Consider the following 21,643-nt stretch of genomic DNA (forward strand, 5'->3'; position numbering starts at 1 on the left):
CTCGCGGTATCTTTGAAATCCTGCGCATTTCCGCGAACTTCAACTTCTATGTGTATCTCATATACTATATACTATAAATGTTATGTGATATGTCTCCATGACAACTGATAGAGGCTTGCAAGATTGGTTCTGGTGTGGTGCTGAATGATTATGAATGGGGGACTAACCCATACATTTTGGCAATTTGCACATGGTAGGTGGTTTGCCTCATTGTTTCCTCCTGAAGACGGCGATAAGTCACCAAAACATGTAGAGAGGGGCAATTTTTTTGTATTTTTAATATGCGTCACTAGTATAATCTTTGTAATAAGACTGTGACTGTTGTTGACCACGGTGGAAGAGCCTGTAGGCCCCACCAAATATATTAAGTGCACTGACAGTCTTTTATGGTGGAAGAGCCTGTAGGCCATACCAATGATTTTCTATATACATTGCGTTTCAAAATCATTATCTACATAAAGGTTACAGTGACGCACATTTTAACAGTTCCTAATCATCAGGTTTATTTTATTTCTATTACATTAAAAGTTAAGTTTTAGGGGCGTTAGTAATAGATGGGACCTTAGTGCTCCGGGCTAAATTGCTACGGGGCAATTGTGAATATAATGTATGGTTTACACGTCACAATCACCTTTGTCTTACACCCTGCCATAGGAAATGGTAATACCAGAAACCATGAGTACAAGTCTGTCAAGTTTATTCACCACAGTCAGTTGAGCTGTGTAGGCCTTCCTCAGTACAATATATTTTATTTGGGCTGTATATAACTCCAATAGCAAAACAAAAGTGCTTATAGAGTAATCAAAGACTTTCTGTCAATAGTAAGAACTATGCAACTATGATGAAATGTGACTTAATTCCGAGCATCCATCCAAAAGACTGTAACTTTACTACTCTGTTCTGAGGAGGAGTATCTATTGCCTGGTTAGGCACAGTGTGCGTCAGTAAAGGTTACCTCTGTATATTTATCCACATGTCTGGACTGAGATTGTTGTATACACAATCATAGGTATGTAAACCAACAAAGAGATGACGCTGGGCACCACTGACAGAGCCAAATATATAATGCAGCTGGAAAAGTTGTGGGGTATCAGTCCTTGCAGACCAGGGAAAGAGAGGTGCTTCTCGTATAGATATACACATGTCCAAACACTTCAATATAGAAAAGGAAAAGATGGAGCACACACCTGAACGCTCCTGCCTCTCATCTCTGCATGCATTCGTGGGGAAGAAGTCTTATCCGTGTTCTGTCTGAACTGTGAATAAATTCGTGGCAGCAGGAACTCTCAGGTGTGTGCTCAGTCTTTTCCTTCTCTAAATTGAAATCATAGGTATGTGGTGACTACCGTGGTTAGTGGCAGGGCCATGGGTGTTGCAGTGAGTGGTGGGATCAAATGGTGTTAACCCCTGGGGCAAGATGTTGATAACCCCTAATGTTCGTGGCGCCTGGACGTGGTTGTTTGGTGCAATGTACCGCCGACAACCAGCCCAAAAACGGCATATGATGAATGAGAGTCCAAAGCAGGGTTTTGATGCAACTTGATCTTTACTGATGAAGAAGGCAGAAAACAGTCTTTACAAATAGCCAACTTCCACAGAGGTGGCCGGGACAAAGGGAACCTCTCAGGCTTGCTTGGACTTGTAGTTATTATAATGATGATGCAGGCCACTGTACTACTGTTATGACTTTGGTAGGGACAGAAGAGACTTGACTTGATGTGGCTGCAGACGTTTAAGCTTTGGCCTCAACATGCTGGAGTTGACTTGCACAGGACTTGTGCTTGCTTTTGGGTCCAGGAATCAAGAGAGAGAATGTGGAGACTACAGCCCCCTATATATCAGGGGGCTGGACTAAAGCCCATTGGTAGCTGGTTGCCTGTGGTTACCTGTGCCCATGGAACTATGGGTATATCATGTGATGTATCACATGACCGTAGGAAGGTCCTATACAGGGTAAATATCCTAATAACCTTTATATACAGTTTACATTTACTGTACAATACTTATAATAAATTTAGATACTCAATATACAATATAATATCATTTAATGACTTAGGGGGACCCTGCAGGAGAACCCTGTGGACCTCAGGGAATCTACCTGAGGGGACTTTAGGACTGTACAGAACCAAGTTCTGTACCAGGACACCACATCCACCAACGTGTACCTGGAGGTTAAGGACTTCCTATTTTGTGCAGCCCCTCAGATTTAGTAAAGTTTCCTGGGTCTTTATGTGAAAATGCAGGGTCAGCCATCCGCAAAGCCATCCATGACCACACTCAAGACTTTACTGGGAGAATACTACCCTGAGCTTCCCTGGACTACCCTACCAATTCTTTTCGTGGGCACCACAATGAGACTTTAGATATGCTGGTTATGGAAATTTCACTGGCTCCTCAGTAGTAGTCACCATACTATAACATTGTACACAACACAGGATTTGGTGGAGGATCACATTCTCATAATAAAAAGCCAAAGCATTTTATGATAATATATATAAATAGTCTATAAAGGTTCTTTGATATGGATATACTTTAAATCTTCAGGTATAATATGTCTTCAGGAGCATGGACACATAAGTTATCTGAGTGTCCTGATCATATTGTTCACTTGACATTGCTCATGTGACATTCAAGTTGTGAACATCTTACATATAATTACTTATTGTTTTGTTGTTTCCATGCGTTAACAAGGTCAGCCTGCTAGTAAATTAGATAGGCTGAGGGGTTGCCAAGAGATGGATAACATAGATGATAAAACCAGAAGATTGCACATGGGACCAGGAGAAGTGGACACCGTTTATCAAAAGCTTATGGAATTTTATCAGTCCCAAGGTGTGAGATGTGGGATCTTTACCTGAGACTTCTACTTATCAGAAAGTTGGTTTCCCCTGCCCTATCTTTTAGCACTTTGAAGAGGAGACAAGGTGTCGGCCCATATGCTTTTAAGCAGTCAAGTGTTTTGCCAATTTCTATGAATAACAATGGAGGGATCTGCACACATACATAGCCAGCCCCTACTTCATCTCACTGGAGTGCTGCACAGAAAGGAGTTTCCAAAAATGAAGGTCCCAGAGATGGCCAATGTCTGCTCAGAATGGCATTAGGAGGTTGCAGGTTGTGTAGCCATCATAAAATGCCAGAAATGTGCTTTGCCAGAATGTGGGTGACAAGTGCAGTTTTTCCCAACATTGTTGGGCTTGGTGCAGCCCTCAGACCCCATTACATGTTTCTCTTGTACTTAATATTTATTTATTAGAGTTGTTAGCTTCAAAAGACTGTCTTCATGTGTGGCAGCCCAGTACAGAAGTTGCACCCCTGTACCATTGCTGCCCTTTCAGGCGGACTCTATTCAGTGACTCCTGGGCCCCCCTTTTCTCTGTGTTCCCTAAGTAGTTAACTACCACCTGTGTTCTCTATTGTAATGTATATAACTTGTCATATACCTTTAAGTAATGTTGTTAAGTGTTGTAACCAAGGAAGGTACCAGTGACCATGTGATCTACAGAGTGACCTATGAGAAACCCTCCAGAGTCTCCGACATATAAACCCTGGGAGAAGCTAGTTCACTCTTTTATGTAGTTGCTGCTGAGGAACAGTGAGGTCAAGTCCTGTGAGAGTGTCTGGTGTCCTGAGGAGGCCTAAAGCCGACCACGCAGCCACAAATCCAGTACCTCACAGGTGAACGTCAAAACCTGGTAAGCTACATACGGGGTGAAGTCAATCTAGTAACATAGTTCATAATGTTGAAAAAAGACCAGAGTCCATCAAGTTCAACCTATATCCCTAATGAGTCCCTACTGAGTTGATCCAGAGGAAGGCAAAAAAAAAACAACTCAAACTAGAGGTAAAAATTCCTTCCTGATTCCAAATATGGCAGTCAGAATAGATCCCTGGATCAACATTCTGTCCCTATAAATCTAGTATACATAACCAGCGATGTTATTATTCTCCAAAAATGCACCCAGACCCCTTCTGAACTCTTTTACACAGTTCACCATGACCATCTCCTTAGGCAGAGAATTCCACAGTCTCACTGCTCTTACAGTAAAGAACCCCCGTCTGTGCTGATGTAGAAACCTTCTTTCCTCTAGACGTAGAGGATGCCCCCTTGTTATAGATACAGTCCTGGGTATAAATAGATCATGGGAGAGATCTCTGTACGGTCCCCTGATATATTTATACATAGTTATTAGGTCTCTCCTAAGCCTTCTTTTTTTCTAAACTAAATAACCCTAATTCTGATAATCTTTCTGGGTACTGTAGTCCTCCCATTCCCCGTATTACCCTGGTTGCCCGTCTTTGCACCCTCTCCAGTTCCACTATATCTTTCTTGTACATTGGTGCCCAGTACTGTACACAGTATTCTATGTGTGGTCTGACTAGTGATTTGTACAGCGGTGGAACTATTTCCTTGTCATGGGCATCTATGCCCCTATTGATGCCCCCCATGATTTTATTAGCCTTGGTAGCAGCTGCCATACACTGGTCACTACAGTTAAATTTACTGTTAACTAAGACTCCTAGATCCTTTTCCATGTCAGTCGTCCCAAGTGTTCTCCCATTTAATACATAATCCCAGCCCGGATTTTTCCTCCCCATGTCCATTACCTTACATTTATCAGTGTTGAACCTCATCTGCCACTTCTCAGCCCAAACCTCCAACCTATCCAGATCCATTTGTAACATTGCACTGTCCTCCATAGTGTTTACCGCTTTACAGAGTTTTGTATCATCTGCAAAGATTGCTAGTGCTACTTTACTATTCAACCCCTCTACAAGGTCATTAATAATTATATTAAATAGGACAGGACCCAAGACGGACCCCTGTGGTGCCCCACTAGTAACAATACCCAGTCAGAATAAGTACCATTAATAACCACCCTCTGTTTTCCATCACTGAGCCAGTTACTTACCCACTTACACACATTTTCCCCCAGTCCAATCCTTCTCATTTTATGCACCAACCTTTTATGTGGCACCGTATCAAATGCTTTGGAAAAATCCAGATATACGACATCCAGCGATTGCCCCTGGTCCAGTCTGGAGCTCACCTCCTCATAAAAGCTGATCAGGTTAGTTTGACAGGACTGATCCCTCATAAAGCCATGCTGATATGGGGTCATACATTTATTTTTATTAAGATACTCCAGAATTGCATCCCTTAGAAAACCCTTAAACAATTTACATATAACGGAGGTTAAACTAACAGCTCTATACATAGTCAAGTCAGTCAAAATCAGTCTGTATACAGTCAGCATGGGCCAGCAGCAAATTGTCCAAATCCACCAAATCCCAGTCCAAGCAAGCCCTATGGTCTCTGAAGTCACTGGTCACCTTCTTAGAACTAACTGAGCTGTCAAGACTATTACACCTGTCTACCTCAGTAAAGCTGCCGTTGTTCCGTAACTTGGCATCGGAGTCATTATTTGCCCCATGCCTAGCCCAGGATCAAGCGGTATACCTTCGGGTGGTGAAGAGGTTAAACCACGCCCTGGAGTCACGAATAAAAGAGGTTAATGCAATCTGCCCCAAGGGTAATAACATCTGTCCTCATCACACACTCTACCACACATGTTTATGACCTTCTTTACACACTCCTTACCAGGGGCGTACCTAGAGCATTTGGCACCCGGGGCGGACCCTTTGTTTGGCACCCCCCCCCCGCCCGCAACCCCCCCCTTAATTACACCCCCTCCTCCCCCCCCTTAATTGCACCCCCTCCCAGGAGCGGACTGACAACACTCAGGGCCCATGGACCAAAAAAAAAGCAAGGGCCCCTACTAGGCTCTGCAGCTCGTCAATCTTCTGCCACGCTCCTATTCCACCTAAATCCCACACACAATAAACTAAAATTTATATATATAAGAAACACTTTAACATAGGTAAATTTCCATGACTAATAATACTGGTATACAAGGAGTAAATGTATACCACCACACAATAACTGGATAATGCCGCCATACTGTACTGAATAAAACCACTATACACAGACCACTATACTATAAAGGGTCTGTATAAGTGATTATATACAGGACCATATGGTGGTAGATATCAGCTGTACACAGGATGTGTATACCATATAAGTGATTACAGTTACATTTTGGGACTCACAATTACGTATTTTCTGATCAGCGGCGTCCTCTTTCCTATTCTTCTCCGTCCGGATAAGACCGCCATGTAGATCTCTTAATATCTGCAGGAAAAACATGTCAGACTCAGCATTTTTCCAGTGCTCTCCCCTCCTCTACAATCTTTCCATCTATAGACCCACAAACTGTAATAATGCCCTCCTTGGAGTCCTGCACAGTAAAAGTGCAGGTAGGTAGGTAGCCAGGTAAATAGGTAACTAGGTAGGTAGATCAGGAAGCCAGATATGTAGGTAGGTGACATGTTAGGTAGGTAGAGGGCTAGCTAGGTAGTTAGGCAGCCATGTATGAAGGCCAGGTATGTACATAGGGTAGCTGGGTATGTAGGTAAGTAGTTAGGCATCCAGGTATAAAGTTAGGTAGCCCCCCTTCCCTGTAGGTATAGGCAGCAGAGTTAAACTCCCTTCCCAATAGGCATAGGAAAAGAGTTAACCCCCCTTTCTCCTTAGGTATAGGCAGCAGAGCCCCCCCCCCCCTTTCCCCGTAGGTATAGGCAGAGTTAAAAAAAAAAAAACTCCCCCCATTTCCCATAGGTATAGGCAGAGTTAAACCCCTTTTTTCCCATAGGTATAGGCAGATTCCCTCCCCCCCTCCCAATTGGTATAGGCAGAGTTACCCACCTCTTCCCCATTGGTATAGGCAGTTATCCCCCTCTTCCCCATTGGTATAGGCAGAGTTACCCCCCTCTTCCCCATTGGTATAGGCAGAGTTACCCCTCTCTTCCCCATTGGTATATGCAGTTACCCCCTCCCCTTTCCTCCCCTTTCCCCATAGGTATAGGCAGAGTTGCCTCCCCCCCCCTTTCCCATAGGTATAAGCAGGTACCGGACGCGGCGGGTTCCGGATTCCGCCTCCGGACGCGATCCGTGCGCCGGCGATGGAGGCATATATAAGCAACAGATAAAAAGCCTATAACAAGTACATGGAAACGTTAACACAATATAAACCGTACAAACATGAAGTATATTTCTCAGAGTATATTTAATCTTAACTAACAGAAAAAAGAAAAAAAAAACTCTCAGCATGATACTACAGCATCAGGGCACACCACCCCTTTGTGGCTGACACTAGGGAGCTGTGCAGCGTCCATGCACCCCTTTGTAGTGTCCTTAGACTGCACACATGGTTTGTTGGTAGTCTGTAACCATAGATATGTAGGGGAGAATTTTGTAGGCCATGCATGTCAGTTTTCTGCCAAGTTATCTGTGGCTTAACAGATTTCCTATTACTTACAGCTTGTGACACACAGAAAACCAAGATGCTTTAAATGCATTAAAACAGTGTTTCCCAAGCGCGGTCCTCGAGTACCCCCAACAGGTCATGTTTTCAGGATTTCCTTAGTCTTTTACAGGTGATATAATTGTGGTGATGCCTGGCTCAATGACCTGTTTGGGGTACTTGAGGATAGTGCTTGGGAAAAACTGCTTTAGAAAACATGTGCTTAGTTTGTCTTAAAGGGGTACTCCCCTGGAAATGTTTTTTTTTTAAATAAACTGGTGCCAGAAAGTTAAACAGATTTGTAAATTACTTCTATTTAAAAATCTTAACCCTTCCTGTACTTATCGGTTGTTGTATGCTCCACAGGAAGTTCTTTTCTTTTTGAATTTCCTTTCTGTCTGACCACAGTGCTCTCTGGACAGTTCCTAAAATGGACCGAGGTGTCAGCAGAGTAGGAGCAAATCCCCACAGCAAACCTATCCTGTTCTGGACAGTTCCTGATATGGACAGAGGTGTTAGCAGAGAGCACTGTGGTCAGACAGAAAGGAAATTCAAAAAGAAAAGAATTATTATTATTTATTTTATTTTTATTTATTTTATTTTTTTCCCCAGAAGTCACTATAATATGTGCCGTTGGACAAGTTAACTCTTGTAGCTGCATCTTAATCTTAGATTTGTTGCATTTAGATCAATTTCAATTCAAAATGTGATTGTCACTTCTATTGTTGTCATTTGTTCTAACAAGCTTACACGCAAATATAGAACAAGGATAGTTATGAAAGGGCAACAAGAAGTTATGTAAATAGTGTTATCTGTCTGTACAGCAAGTAAACATGTATAAATGTATCGGCAGAGGGAGATGTTCACATAGTGTTCTTGGCTTGGAATTTTCTACCCTCAGGTTAAGTAGATAACATAATAAATGGGACATCACAGCCTCCATTGTTTTCAAGCATGACGGCTCCTATTTATAGTAGGACATATTAGTCATTTTGAAAGGTACTGATTATCTCTTTGTATCTGCTCCAAATTACTAGTCTCCAAAGTCAGCACACGATTACGATGAGTATTTAAAGGCAGAATGACCAGGACTGGCTCGTACCTGCAGACACTCCTGCAATGAGATCGAGAAAGCAAGACACAACTAAGGTGGAGATGGTTAATGACCGGCAGACTGGAGCTTCTAGTTCCTTCTTTTCCAACTTCGAGAGGAGGAGTTCAACTAAGCAACCTGCTATCTTGGTGGATCAACTAGACAAAGGAAAAATATCCACCCAGCAGAAGCCACATGCCAAGATGACCTCCAAAACTGCATCAACTTTGTGGAATAATTCTCTAAAAAGTGCAAGAAATTACGAAGATTCAGATAAGAAGTATTCCAGATTTCCTCCTCTGCCAACCAAGAGTTCCTCCACCTCAAGAAAGGCAAAGGTTTCCTTCCCACCCTCTCAACCGTTGGAAGCGCATAGAAGACGTCTGTCTGTTCCTGAGGAATCCATGAACTGCTTGCCCAAGTCCATTTTGAAGAAAAGGCTCTCGGTTTCGATGGAATTTAACCCACCAGCTCCTCAAAAAGAGCAAGCGGACTTTTCGGTTCTTTGGAGTCTTCCTTGGGAAAGAGAGTTGTATTTCCCACCTGTCACCCATAATGGGATGCTGGTCTTCCTCGATGAAGATGGATCTCTTCCACCAATGCTTCGCCGACTCAGTAACACTGATACCTACCATTACAGCCAAGAGTTTCTGCAGGTGCTTGACGAATTGAAGGATCGGCCAACATCATGAAAGTCATTACTAATGAACCTGTCTATGCATTGAAAACACCCACATGTCCTCCAACACTATTTATGACTATTATATTGAAATTGTTATATGGACATTGAACGTTAAGATATTTATTAAATGAAGCCTTTTTTTTTTTTTTTGGGAAGATCCTTATTCTTTTAACTTTTTTATTTAAGGACATTTTTTCACGGTAAAAAAAAGGATCCAGTTCTGTCAGAATCCTAAATGACTAATCTCCCAAGCTACGCAGCTATTCACTATGTATTTTTACTTATGTGATTGGGAAAAACTGGCTGCTCATAGCAACCAATCAGGTTCCAGTTCTCATTTTTTGGCAATTGGTCCTACTATTTTCACACTAGTTTTGCCAAATGTCCACCACTCAATATAAGCGGCCACGTTATCATGTTAAGTATAAATTTGGTGTCATTTCATTATGGGGGATGACCATGTTAGGATGCACTTTATTTTAATCCTAAGTGTATATTGTTTTTAATATATAATATATATATATAATTCTAATATCACATCTTTTTTTTTTTTTTTATATTACAATATTTGCTATTCATCATCTATATCTACTGACCACTACAAACAATGGCATCTCTAAGGCTAGGACCACACGGACACTGCAGTCTCCAATAGACTGCAATGTATTCTGCAAGTATTTTTGCCTGAAGAATGACCATGACCAACGTCATTCTTCAGGTGGAAATTTTCAAGCGGATTTTTCGTTCACAAATTCCTCTTCACAAATCCCGAAGTGTGAATTTGTGAACAGAAACCCATTCACTACACTAGACATTTTAGTAAGTGGAATTTCTGCCTGCAATTTCAAAGGGGAATTGCAGGCGGAAATTCCGTAGTGTGAACCTAGCCTAACATTCAATGCAGACATTAGCATTTTTTGTCTAAAGCAGTAGTCTCCAAACTGTAGCCCTCCAGATGTTGCAAATGCCTACCAGGCATACTGGGAGCTTTAAGTTTGCAACATCTGGAGGGGCGCAGTTTGAAGACCATTGCTCTAGAATGACATTAACAGAATTTGACAAATTGTCAAATATTCTGGATTATTGGATGGTCAGGGCATATACCATAACATAACTATAGACCCCCATTATTCCTAGACCAAAGAAAGTGTCCTATTTGGCAGAATAGAATGACATTATTGACCAAATAATTCTATATAGAGGAATCTAGTAAAAAAATAAAATAAAAAGTATATTGCATTGTATACAAACAGATGGAGCTATATTAGGAAGCTCTACCTAGTTATACCTCCAACATATACTGCATTTAGAGTCTGAGTTGCTTCTACTCATTGCTCCTCGGAGATACCAGATTCTTACAATTTCTGGATTATCAGATGCCGGATTAAAGGAAGCATACAGGGACTGTGTATGCGGCCAATTGTATGAAGATTATAATTGATGATCATCTGTTATTATATTTGTATTTTTGATATATATTAGTTTTTATCGTAGGTAATTATTTAAACCATGTAACATATTTTTTTGTCTATGGTTTTATCAAATAAAATCTAAATGTAAACCCTTTAAGGGGTTATTTTTGCTTTTTTTAAGGTCTATTCCAATGTTTCCACAACTGTCCGGGCATGCTGAGAGTTGTAGGTTTGGAGGTCCACAGTTTGTCTGGATGTTTTAGTTTTACGTGTATGCCACCCCACATACCAACACCAATTTTAAATAGGCATCATCGGGGGTTTCTATGTTTTGACGGCAAGAATAACTTGTCATGCTGTATTATTGTTGCTGTCAAATCTGTCAGAACAGCCAGCAGAGGTTTTATCTGACCTCATGTCAATTTATTTGCATCGCATTTATAGGAAAAGATTGTAATGCAATTTGTGCAACTCAATATTGGGGGAGATCTATCAAAACTTGTGCAGAGGAAAAGTGGAGCAGTTGCCCTTGGCAACCAATCAGATTGCTTCTTTCATTTTGAAAAAATGAAAGTGATCTGATTGGTTGCTATGGACAACTGCTCCACTTTTTCACTCACAAATTTAGATTCATCTCCTCCAATGAGACCATGTTCACGTCAGAATTTCCGAGCCCGATTCTGCATCACGTTAAATTTCGCCGGGATTCAACGGGATTCTTCTGCGCTGAGCACACTGCGGAATTTCCATGCCAGATGTTTCCGGCACCGAAATTCCGATTTTAGTGTCCACAGAAAGAATGAATACGTTCATTCTTTCTGCGGACTCCACACAGAATGCAAAACCGTCTATGATACTAAACATTCCTGTACGGTCCTAGGGCCGGTCAGTGTATGCTGGTGCTCGCAGTTTGCGGAATGTCCGCATTGAGATTCTCTGTGCAGACATCCCATAGTGTGAACATAGCCTTAGGCCTCATACATATCATGCTACCATATTACAGCTACATATAGGGTAGAACCCTAACACTGTCCCCTTAGAACTCTATGGGGCCTTGCAGTACCTCCATTCACCCCCACTTTTACATAGAGCCATATAGAGGGTGTTTCTAAGGAAGAATATCTCCATAATACAGCGCCAGAATATAAACGGGGCATCACAGGAGATTGGTCACTGAGAATCTTCAGAGACCAGAGCACATGAGGTAGAAAAAGCAATACACTGTAATAAGGTTCTATATGAGAGCACTAAGCCCTGTATTAGTCCACTATTTGCAGTCTGTTATACTACACAGCTATGCATACCCCGCAATGGTATATGCCTTATCAGATCCAGCCTCCGTCAGGTTAAATATAAGAAATGATGTGCTTTCACCCAGAGTGCAATACAGTGATCCCTCAACATACATTGGTAATCCGTTCCAAACGGACCATCGTTTGTTGAAACCATTGTATGTTGAGGGATCCGTGCAATGTAAAGTATAGGACAGTGGTCTACAACCTGCGGAGCTCCAGATGTTGCAAAACTACAACACCCAGCATGCCCGGACAGCCAACGGCTGTCCGGACATGCTGGGAGTTGTAGTTTTGCAACACCTGGAGGTCCGCAGGTTGAAGACCACTGGTATAGGAAGTTGTACTCACCTGTCCCCGCCGCTCTGGACCGTCACCGCTCGTCACCGCTGCCCGGGATGTCACCTTCCATCCCCGGGTGTCCCCGACACTCCGGCAAGGCCTCTGCTTCCCGGGCATCCTCGCTCTCTGTCGCCGCTCTCCGTCGACGCCATCACATTGTTACGCACGCCGCTCCTATTGGATGGCGGGACAGCGTACGCAGCGACGTGATGACGACGATGGAGAGCGCCGACGATGGAAGGGATCCCGAAGAGGATGCGCCAGAACCCCGAGGAGAGGTAGGAGACCATCACTGGAGCACACGGGGCACCATAAACGGCTATCCGGTGGACGCTGAAGCAGTCTGCGCTGCCGGATGACCGTTTATGCGATGGCCCCGACATATAAAAGCATCGTATGTTGATGCTGCCTTCAACATGCGATGGCCTCTGAGAGGCCATTGCATGTTGAGATTATCGTATGTTGGGGCCATCGTAGGTCGGGGGGTCCCTGTATATGGCTTCACAACACCCTTCTATATTTATGGTCAGGCATGCAATCTTACTGCAGTTATGCTTAAATAACCTAATCCTACAAATAATACTGGTGTCTCACCCATTTGAAGGTACTCCTGATCTCCACCGTAACCCCTACAGACGCCGTTTCGTCTCTTCCTCAGAGGGCTGAGGAAAAGACGAAACTACAGCTGTAGGTTTCAATTGTGATGGCGCACGGCGCAGGTCCAAACAGTCCTAGCACCAGTGGATTCCATAAGAATGGAATCTATGCCCAAAATATCTCTGGACACAGAGTGGCACTCAAGAAGTGAAAATGCTGGGATCAACCAACCCAAGTTCTGGTTACCCATTGTTCTCAGAAAGTTGTTACTGTGGCTGACTGGACATGTTTGGACTTTCTTTCAAGCCCTACGCCCTTGGGGCTTCGTAAATCTTTAGACCTTTTCTCTTTTATTACTGGCACGGTAGTAGTTTTATGGGCATTTGCTATAGTCCTATAACCTACAGCTATCACCACACCTGTCAGGTGCACCCAGGCCTGAAACTATAGTCATAAAAAGCAGCCTGTCTGCCGTATACGCACATCTATGACTAGTCTGCAGATATAACTCCATACAAATATATGGATCATTGCAGCACCCACAGGGTTGCAGCTGTGCTACAATCCTGAATGGTTAAAGGAGATAGCTAGTGCTGAAAAACTTATCCCCTATGCTAAGGACCTCTGACCTCCTGTACGGGGCCCCGGCAGCACGCGTGAAGGGGTGTATTGACCACTGCACGAAGCTGCGGCTGACACGTCCCCTCAATACAACTCTATGGCAGAGCCAGAGCGCTGCCTTCGGCAATCTCCGGCTCTACCATAACGATGTATTCAGGGGGCGTGTCAGCCGCAGCTTCGTGCGGGGGTCGACACCCGCTATCTGGCCTTCGAGCCGGGGCCCCATACAGGAGATCGCAGGGGGCCCCAGCGGTCGGGATAGTGGATACATTTTTCACCACTGGACTATCCCTTTAATATTCCTGCTTGATGGAAGCTGTGAGGGCAGCCATGTTGCTGTTTTTCCAGACAGATTTATCAACATGGTAGGGTTGAATGCATTGCGTTTTCCAGCCTGTAGCTCAAATGGATCACATATAGAGAGGCACCGGCCATTTCAAGTAATTAGTTTTCCAGTCAAAGAGATCTCAATGAGTCTTCATTTATCTCTGCCTCCCCGTTTCCTTACTATTTTGCCTGTGTGAACAGCCCCATCTAGTGGCCATACAACATCCTTACAGCTCACGCTACAGTCACATTCCACATTGCATTCTTTCTTATTGCCCTGGGGTGAGAGAAATGTAAGTTTGTCATTGCAAGTCCATGGATCTGATTTTAGAGAAGACGGGAAGAAGCAGTGAAAACCCCAGAACAGAACCACAGATACCACAGATACAGAAGGAAGTTGATTGGTGGCACCCACAAGATGGATCTGCAGGAATCAAGACAGTGCCCAGGACTGTGCTAAATTCTTCTTGTTTCTTCTGCTAAAGTCTACATGCAGTCATCCAGGTAATTCCTATATTTCATGCGGGACACCTATATATCACTATATAGTTACTGCATTGTCTTATTTATGTCAGGCATTTCTTAAGGACTCGGGGTTTTTCCGTTTTTGCACTTTTGTTTTTCCCTCCTCACCTTTCAAAAATCATAAATCTTTCAATTTTGCACCTAAAAATCCATATGATGGCTTATTTTTTGCACCACCAATTCTATTTTGCAGTGACATCAGTCATTTTACCCAAAAATCTACAGCGAAACAGAAAAAAAAATCATTATGCGACAAAATTGAAGAAAAAACACAATTTTGTAACTTTTGGGGGCTTCCGTTTCTACGTACTACATTTTTTGGTACAAATTACACCTTCTCTTTATTCTGTAGGGCCATATGGTTAAAATGATACCCTACTTATATAGGATTGATTTTGTCGTACCTCTGGAAAAAATCATAACTACATGCAGGAAAATGAATACGATTAAAATTATCATCTTCTGACCCCTATAACTTTTTTATTTTTCCGCTTACCAGGCGGTATGAGGGCTCATTTTTTTTTAGCCCTGATCTGAAGTTTTTAGCACTTCCATTTTTGTATCGATCAGACTTTTTGATCGCTTTTTATTTATTTTTTTATGTTATAAAAAGTGACCAAAAATACGCTATTTTGGACTTTGGAATTGTTTTGCCCACATGCCATTGACCGTGCAGTTTAATTAACAATATATTTTTATAACTTGGACATTTCGGCACACAGCAATACCAGGTATGTTTATTTTTATTTCTATTTACACCGGTTCTTTTTTTTTTTTATAGGAAAAGGAGGGTGATTCAAACTTTAAAACTTTTATTAGGGAAGGGGTTTAATGAAAAAAAATTGGAAAAAAAAGTGGAAAAAAAAGTTTATAAAGATCAATTATTAACTTTTTTTTTTTTTTACTTTTTTTTGCAATGTTATAGCCCCCATAGTGATCTTTTACATTGATCATTGTTATCCCATAGGATAACATTGATCAATGATTCTGCCGCTTCACTGCTCATGCCTGGATCTCGGGCACTGAGCGGTCATTTGGCGATCGGACACGCAGGAGGAAGGGAAGGGCCCTCCTTGTGTGTTCCAGCTGTTCAGGAAGCCGCAATTTCGCCCTGGCGGTCCCAAACAGCCGACTTAGCTAGCCGGGAGTAGTTTACTTTCACTTTAGACATGGCGATCAACTTTGAATGCCATGTCTAAAGGATTAATAGCACGTGGCACCGCGATCAGTGCCACCCGCTATTAGCCACGTGTCCCGGCCTCTAACAATTGTTAGAGGCCGGGCCCGACCCACTATGATGCGGGCCCCGCCTTGGCCCCGCATTATAGAAAGGGAGCAGACTCAGGGCGTACAGGTATGCCCTGAGTCCTTCAGTGGTTAAATAGAAGATTGACTATTATGGGAATACATTTATGGCAATTTTCCTATAAATATCTATTGTTCTCTCTACAATTGGGAGCAGTTTGTAGGATCTGGGATTCTATATGGGGCCCTACTGCCGCCATTATTGTTATTACCGGGGAAAAGCTGCAACGTTCCCTCTGATAGACTTGCATTGAGGGGGCATGGCGTGACGTCACGAGGGCCGTGGCCGTGATGTCACGACCCCTGCAGCCCGCACCCAGTGTTTGGAACAAAATGTTCCGCGCACTGGGGCAGTGGAGTACCCCTTTAAATGTATTTAAATGCCTTCCTTCTTTATATGTGGTGTATGTAGGATCAGTTTTTTGTCTCTTGTATAATAATGTACCCATACAGAAAAGGCTGCACTCACATCACCATTTTTGGCATCTATTAAGTTTATAGAATTCTATCCTTGAAAATCATATAGAATCTTATATCTAGACCAGTGTTTCCCAACTAGTGTGCCTTCAACTTTTGCAAAACAACTGGAAGAACATTGGTTTAGAAACGCTTATCTAGACATATCATTGACTTCTTTTGGCAATTGGTATCTAACATTTATTCTGTTTACGTTTTCACCCGATTTTTAATTGGGTGGAAAACTGTGTTTGATCACAATTTTTTGTCCCGATCTGTGTTTGATCACAATTTTTTGTCCCGATCTGTGTTTGATCACATTTTTTTGTCCCGATCTGTGTTTGATCACAATGTTTTGTCTCGATCTGTGTTTGATCACAATTTTTTGTCCCGATCTGTGTTTGATCACAATTTTTTGTCCCGATCTGTGTTTGATCACAATTTTTTGTCCCGATCTGTGTTTGATCACAATTTTTTGTTCCGATCTGTGTTTGATCACAATTTTTTGTCCCGATCTGTGTTTGATCACAATTTTTTGTCCCGATCTGTGTTTGATCACAATTTTTTGTCCTGATTCAAAACAAATTTAAATTGTATCTGACTTTTTAACATTACTGTCTATATAAGTCAGATTGAATTGTATCACTGTATGTTTTGATTTGTTTCATTGCACGCAATTTTGTTTTTACACACGTGCAGTGGCTTAGGAATAGTCTAGAAAGATCAAGAAACATAAAAAAGGATGTGATTTTTTTTTCCATAAAACGAACAAAACTATGTAAAGTCATACGACCATACATCTGATTTTTTAGCATACGATCCCATACGATTTTAGGGCATCCATTTTAACAATACGTTTAACAGATGCAAAAAGTGTGCTGGGAATGCAATCTGAGGTATAGACTGCTTAACTTACAGAAAATCGTATAGACTGGATACAATTGCATTCAGCATCAGATCTATAGTGGTATTCAGTTTATAAGTACTAGTTGCTGACAGCAAGCAGAGATGCTGAAGAATTCTAACATGATCTACAGTATTAGTAATTTGCAGGACTTTTCTTTATACTACAATTAAACTTTACTATGTTAGGCAAACCAACACAGTAATGTGAAAGGAAGGATTAGTCCAATACACAGGACTATGTACACATGATGATCATAAAGCTTCATTGGCTTGAACCATTACTGCAGGGGGTTGTGATATGTACATTGTATTGAGTCATTTGCAGTGAGAGAGCTTCAAGCAAGGAAAGAATCTGTTCTGTTTGCCTATATTACTACCTTATCTGTGCCAAGGAAGCTCTCCCTCCCCCACATCATTTGGGAAAGTTATGGTTAATACTTCGTAGTACTTTGCCAATTTGCTGCTTACGTTGCTTATAGTCTCAAGTTCCGAAGCAGCTCCTTAAGGCTCGTGCAGATTTTTTTTTACCCTTTAATCAGTTAAATATGCATGTTGTATAGACTAAAGTGGGAGGGCAGAAGATGGGGCTCCTATTACACTCAAATACTCAAATCCTAAATGGGGTTGCAGCCTGTCAAGACAATCTCAAGGAGCATATTACGTATGTAATGGAGATTTCTTTGTCCCTATAGGGTCTTCAAACAAGGAGGAGAGTTCTTAAGATGCTTCTGTAATTCCTTAGGAAAGGTTCTGCAGACAACAATACATTCTGGAGGCTGCAAAATGCAACAGGCTGAGGCTTAAAACTGATCTGTCCTTAGGTTAGGAATTTGCCGTCGATTGAATGGACTTTAATGAGCGACAGACTTTATCCATACGCAGAGTCTCAGCATCACACAGACCCTAGAACGTGTTCCAAGCTTTACCACAAGTATCTCCTTTCGTGCAGCCTGTCCTTGTGTTCAGAGGGATGGAGTTAGGAGCCAGGGAAAGAAGCCAAAGAGAGTGACCTGGAGCACAAAGAGAGGTCTTGGCACACTTAGTCCACATAGCCTGGGGGAGAAGAACCTTCCTCATCTTATTGATGGTTCTGTTTGGCCGCTCAACAAAGACAGGCACTTTCTCACAGAACTAAAGATACCCCTCCATCTCTGAAAAGTCCACCAGTGGAATAAGACATTGACTGATCTCAGGAATTCCTTTGCGTTTTGATATTCATTGGCATTGTTCTTGATATCTGGAGCCATTTCTTAAACTGGACGAATCCCTGGCTTGTCCTTGGATAGTCTGCCAACGTTTATCTAGAGGAGATCCAGGAAGGAACTGCAGTGTGTTTGGCATCTGCCGCTTCAGAGCTGATACAATGCTGGTCTTAAGGCTCATCGTGGTTGGTAGCATCATGTTCGGAGTGCTTAAGGGATGCCAGATGCCGCAAGATTGGAGACCACAGACTGAAGCCTGCAGAGCGGAATTGGTAGAGACTGTGGTGTTTGCCAAGGTGTTGGCTCTTCATAAGGATAGTTATAGTGTCTACAACTACCTACCCTGGCAGTATAACTCTGACCTGTTCTATTCTGCAGAGATTGAGTTATTATGTGACCAGGGCTGGGGAAGCATGTTGGAAGTTCCAGCAGGATCACGACTCAATGTCACAGGGCTCGGCTACTTCAACTGTCACTCATACACCGTGATGGAGAACAACTCCTATTATTTCTTCCTAAGGTAATATAGGTCTGTGATATATATTTGCCTTAATCGAGAAGGGGGGGGGGGGGGATTTCTAAAATGTTTTTAACTATTAGCAAAGCTTTATATAGAGAGTGTGTATACCTTTGCAACCATATTGTATTCTTTCAATGCACCTCAGCGACCAATTCAAATAATCTTGATTAATCTTGACCATTAGTCTTGATCAATCTTGACCATTTTGTGTATGCAGCTTTACAGACCTATATGTCTCAGTGGTTACAGTCTCCAAGCAACGCTGTGTATAGTGTGATCCTGCAGTCATACATCTGTCCATTAGTTCTCAGAAGCCTATAAATAAAGGGCTGCCTAGGAGCGGCATACATCAAATAAAGATTTTAAGAGACCTTTTGCAAAGTTGCTTCATTTTTCACTCATATATAGTAACATAGTAAACAATGTTGAAAAAAGACTCGATTCCATCAAGTTCAACCTATAACCCTACTAAGTTGATCCAGAAGAAGGCAAAAACTCCCCATGAGGCAGATACCAGTTGCCCGATAACAGAGGGGCAGTAGGCATCTACCTCTTGGAGAGGGGGGGAGAGGAAAGGAAACAAGAAATGCTCCAAAATCTCCTGGTAGACGAATGCGTGGACTTAAAGGGGTTCTCCACTGCCTTAACCTACTTGTGGCAGTTAGTTAGTACTGTAGCTATATGTTATTATGGCTTTTTTTCCGGTAGTACACGGTACTGTATGTGGTGTTTTTCTTACCTTGGTTCCAAACCCAGAAGCTGGTTTCTTCATTTGCTTCCTGCCTTGCCTCGACCACTCTTTTTTTCTTCCGCCGCCATCTTGCCATCGGGACGTCACCATGGAGGGTGGTGTGTGGGAGGCCGGCCTGCCCCTCGCTCCGTACGTGCCCGTCTCCCGCGTGACTGAATCCTCTGACGTCATCAGCGCGCACCTCCTTATTTTCAGCTTCTTCTAAGCTGAATGCGTATTGGGCTGCTTTCGGCGAATCGAATCCCGTGATGGGCGCATGTGCAGTTCGTCCTCGCTCAGGAGGGTCATCTGCGCATGTGCCATTGTGATGTCAGCCTCGGGCCTGACGCGCTGGGGGATTGTTAACCCTAACCTTGCCAGTGGGGAGTCCTTGAGCACTGGACAGCTCCCGAAGGTTTGCTATTGCAGTGTTTCCCAACGAGGGTGCCTCCAGCTGTTGCGGAAACACTGCCATAGCAAACCTTCGGGAGCTGTCCAGCGCTTAGGGACTCCCCTCTGGCAAGGTTAGGGTTAATAATCCCCCAGCGCGTCAGGCCCGAGGCTGACATCACAATGGCACATGCGCAGATGACCCTCCTGAGCGAGGACGAACTGCGCATGCGCCCATCACGGGATCCGATTCGCCAAAAGCAGCCCAATCCGCATTCAGCTTAGAAGAAGCTGAAAGTAAGGAGGTACGCGCTGATGACGCCAGAGGATTCAGTCACGCAGGAGGCGGGCACGTACGGAGCGAGGGGCAGGCCGGCCTCCCACACACCACCCTCCATGGAGACGTCCCTATGGTAAGATAGCGGCGGAAGAAAAAAAAAAGTGGTCAAGGCAGGAAGCAAATGAAGAAACCAGCTTCCGGGTCTGGAACCAAGGTAAGAAAAACACCACATACAGTACCGTGAGCAACCGGAAAAAAAGCCATAATAACATATAGCTACAATACTAACTAACTGCCACAAGTAGGTAGAACCCCTTTAATTAAGTACAGTGACCAACCCCAGCAGATGACATGGCTCCCCAAATCATAGTAATTGGCTGGACTTTGGGCTTTTCATGTGCTGTAACCATAATCATTACAATTATGACAAATCACGGCTTGAACTATCTTGCTTTGCATGTAATGAGTCCCTCTCATATATTAGTTTCACCTTTTAAGTTACATTACTGAAAGAAATTAACTTTGCATAATATTAAAATTTTCGAGTTTCACCTGTATATGAATGGTAATTTATTGGGTCAGTGTGATTAAATGTGAGTGAGGGAAATGGTAATGAAAGGTGGGAATGCTTAAAGGGGTACTCCGGCGCTAAGACATCTTATCTCCTATCCAAAGGATAGGGGATAAGATGCCTGATTGCGGGGGTCCCGCATGTTCGCTCCGTGTCTGATTACTGGCGATCACGGGGCCGGAGCATTATGATGTCACGGCCCCGCCCCCGTGTGATGTCATGCTCCTCCCCCTCAATGCAAGCCTATGCACGCCCCCTTCCATAGGCTTGCATTGAGGGGCCAGTAATCAGACCCGGAGCGAACATGCTCTGGGGACAGATTGTATTGGGGGGCTGCGTGCAAGGTCACGGGGTCCCCAGCGGCGGGACCCTCCGCGATCAGGCATCTTATCCCCTATCCTTTGGATAGGGGATAAGATGTCTTAGCACCGGAGTACGCCTTTAAATGATAAGATTCATTGCAGGTGTCATGTGGTTGATTAAGTGCCATTGCAAGGCAACAATTAGTTCACACTTGTCAATGCAAAGTACAATATGTAGTAGCAACACTTGAAATTATTGGTTCAAAGAGAAGTTTAGTCATGTTGACACCTTTGTGTCCTGTTTTGCCGTGTAAAGCTAAATTTGAATTTTCTTTTGTTGTTCACCTAAAGTGAATGTTTTCCCTTGAAATTCTACAAATGATTCCACATTTCTCTGCTGAATCATTTTCTAATATACTTTTTTCAGTTTTCCAATACAGAGTTCCATATTCACCACATACACAAAATTATAACATTCTTGCTACCTGCTGCCACCAACAGAGGGAGCTTACGGTATAGTGTACAGTATACTTTGACCTCAGTCATTACACTGTGGTAGCTACAAACAACCAGGATTGTATCAATAACCTTATATCTTTGAAGGGGATTTGGAGCACTGTATTAAATAAGCAACTGTTAACTTAAATGGGCACTGTCATGAAGTACAAAAATTGATATGTTGTAGTACTTAAGTACTACAACATATCTCTAATATACTTTAATAAA

At 42.8% G+C, this 21,643-nt stretch overlaps 2 protein-coding genes across 2 annotated transcripts in view; both read left to right on the forward strand.

Annotated features, from left to right (window-relative positions):
• The window catches only part of LOC130275963 (uncharacterized), a 68,070-nt gene extending 57,373 nt beyond the window's left edge, over positions 1 to 10,697 (forward strand). Inside the window, exon 4 of the mRNA XM_056524699.1 lies at positions 8,402 to 10,697. Coding sequence (XP_056380674.1) covers positions 8,484 to 9,149 — 666 coding nt within the window. The 5' untranslated portion in view covers positions 8,402 to 8,483 and the 3' untranslated portion in view covers positions 9,150 to 10,697. The remainder of the gene's footprint in view (positions 1 to 8,401) is intronic.
• A 7,504-nt stretch (positions 10,698 to 18,201) lies between these two features.
• LOC130275962 (coiled-coil domain-containing protein 3-like) overlaps positions 18,202 to 21,643 on the forward strand; it is a 28,685-nt gene continuing 25,243 nt past the window's right edge. Inside the window, exon 1 of the mRNA XM_056524698.1 lies at positions 18,202 to 18,644. Within this exon, the coding sequence (XP_056380673.1) occupies positions 18,286 to 18,644 (359 nt within the window). The 5' untranslated portion in view covers positions 18,202 to 18,285. The remainder of the gene's footprint in view (positions 18,645 to 21,643) is intronic.

The sequence above is a fragment of the Hyla sarda genome, chromosome 6 (assembly GCF_029499605.1).
Source record: "Hyla sarda isolate aHylSar1 chromosome 6, aHylSar1.hap1, whole genome shotgun sequence".
Taxonomy (NCBI): Eukaryota; Metazoa; Chordata; class Amphibia; order Anura; family Hylidae; genus Hyla; species Hyla sarda.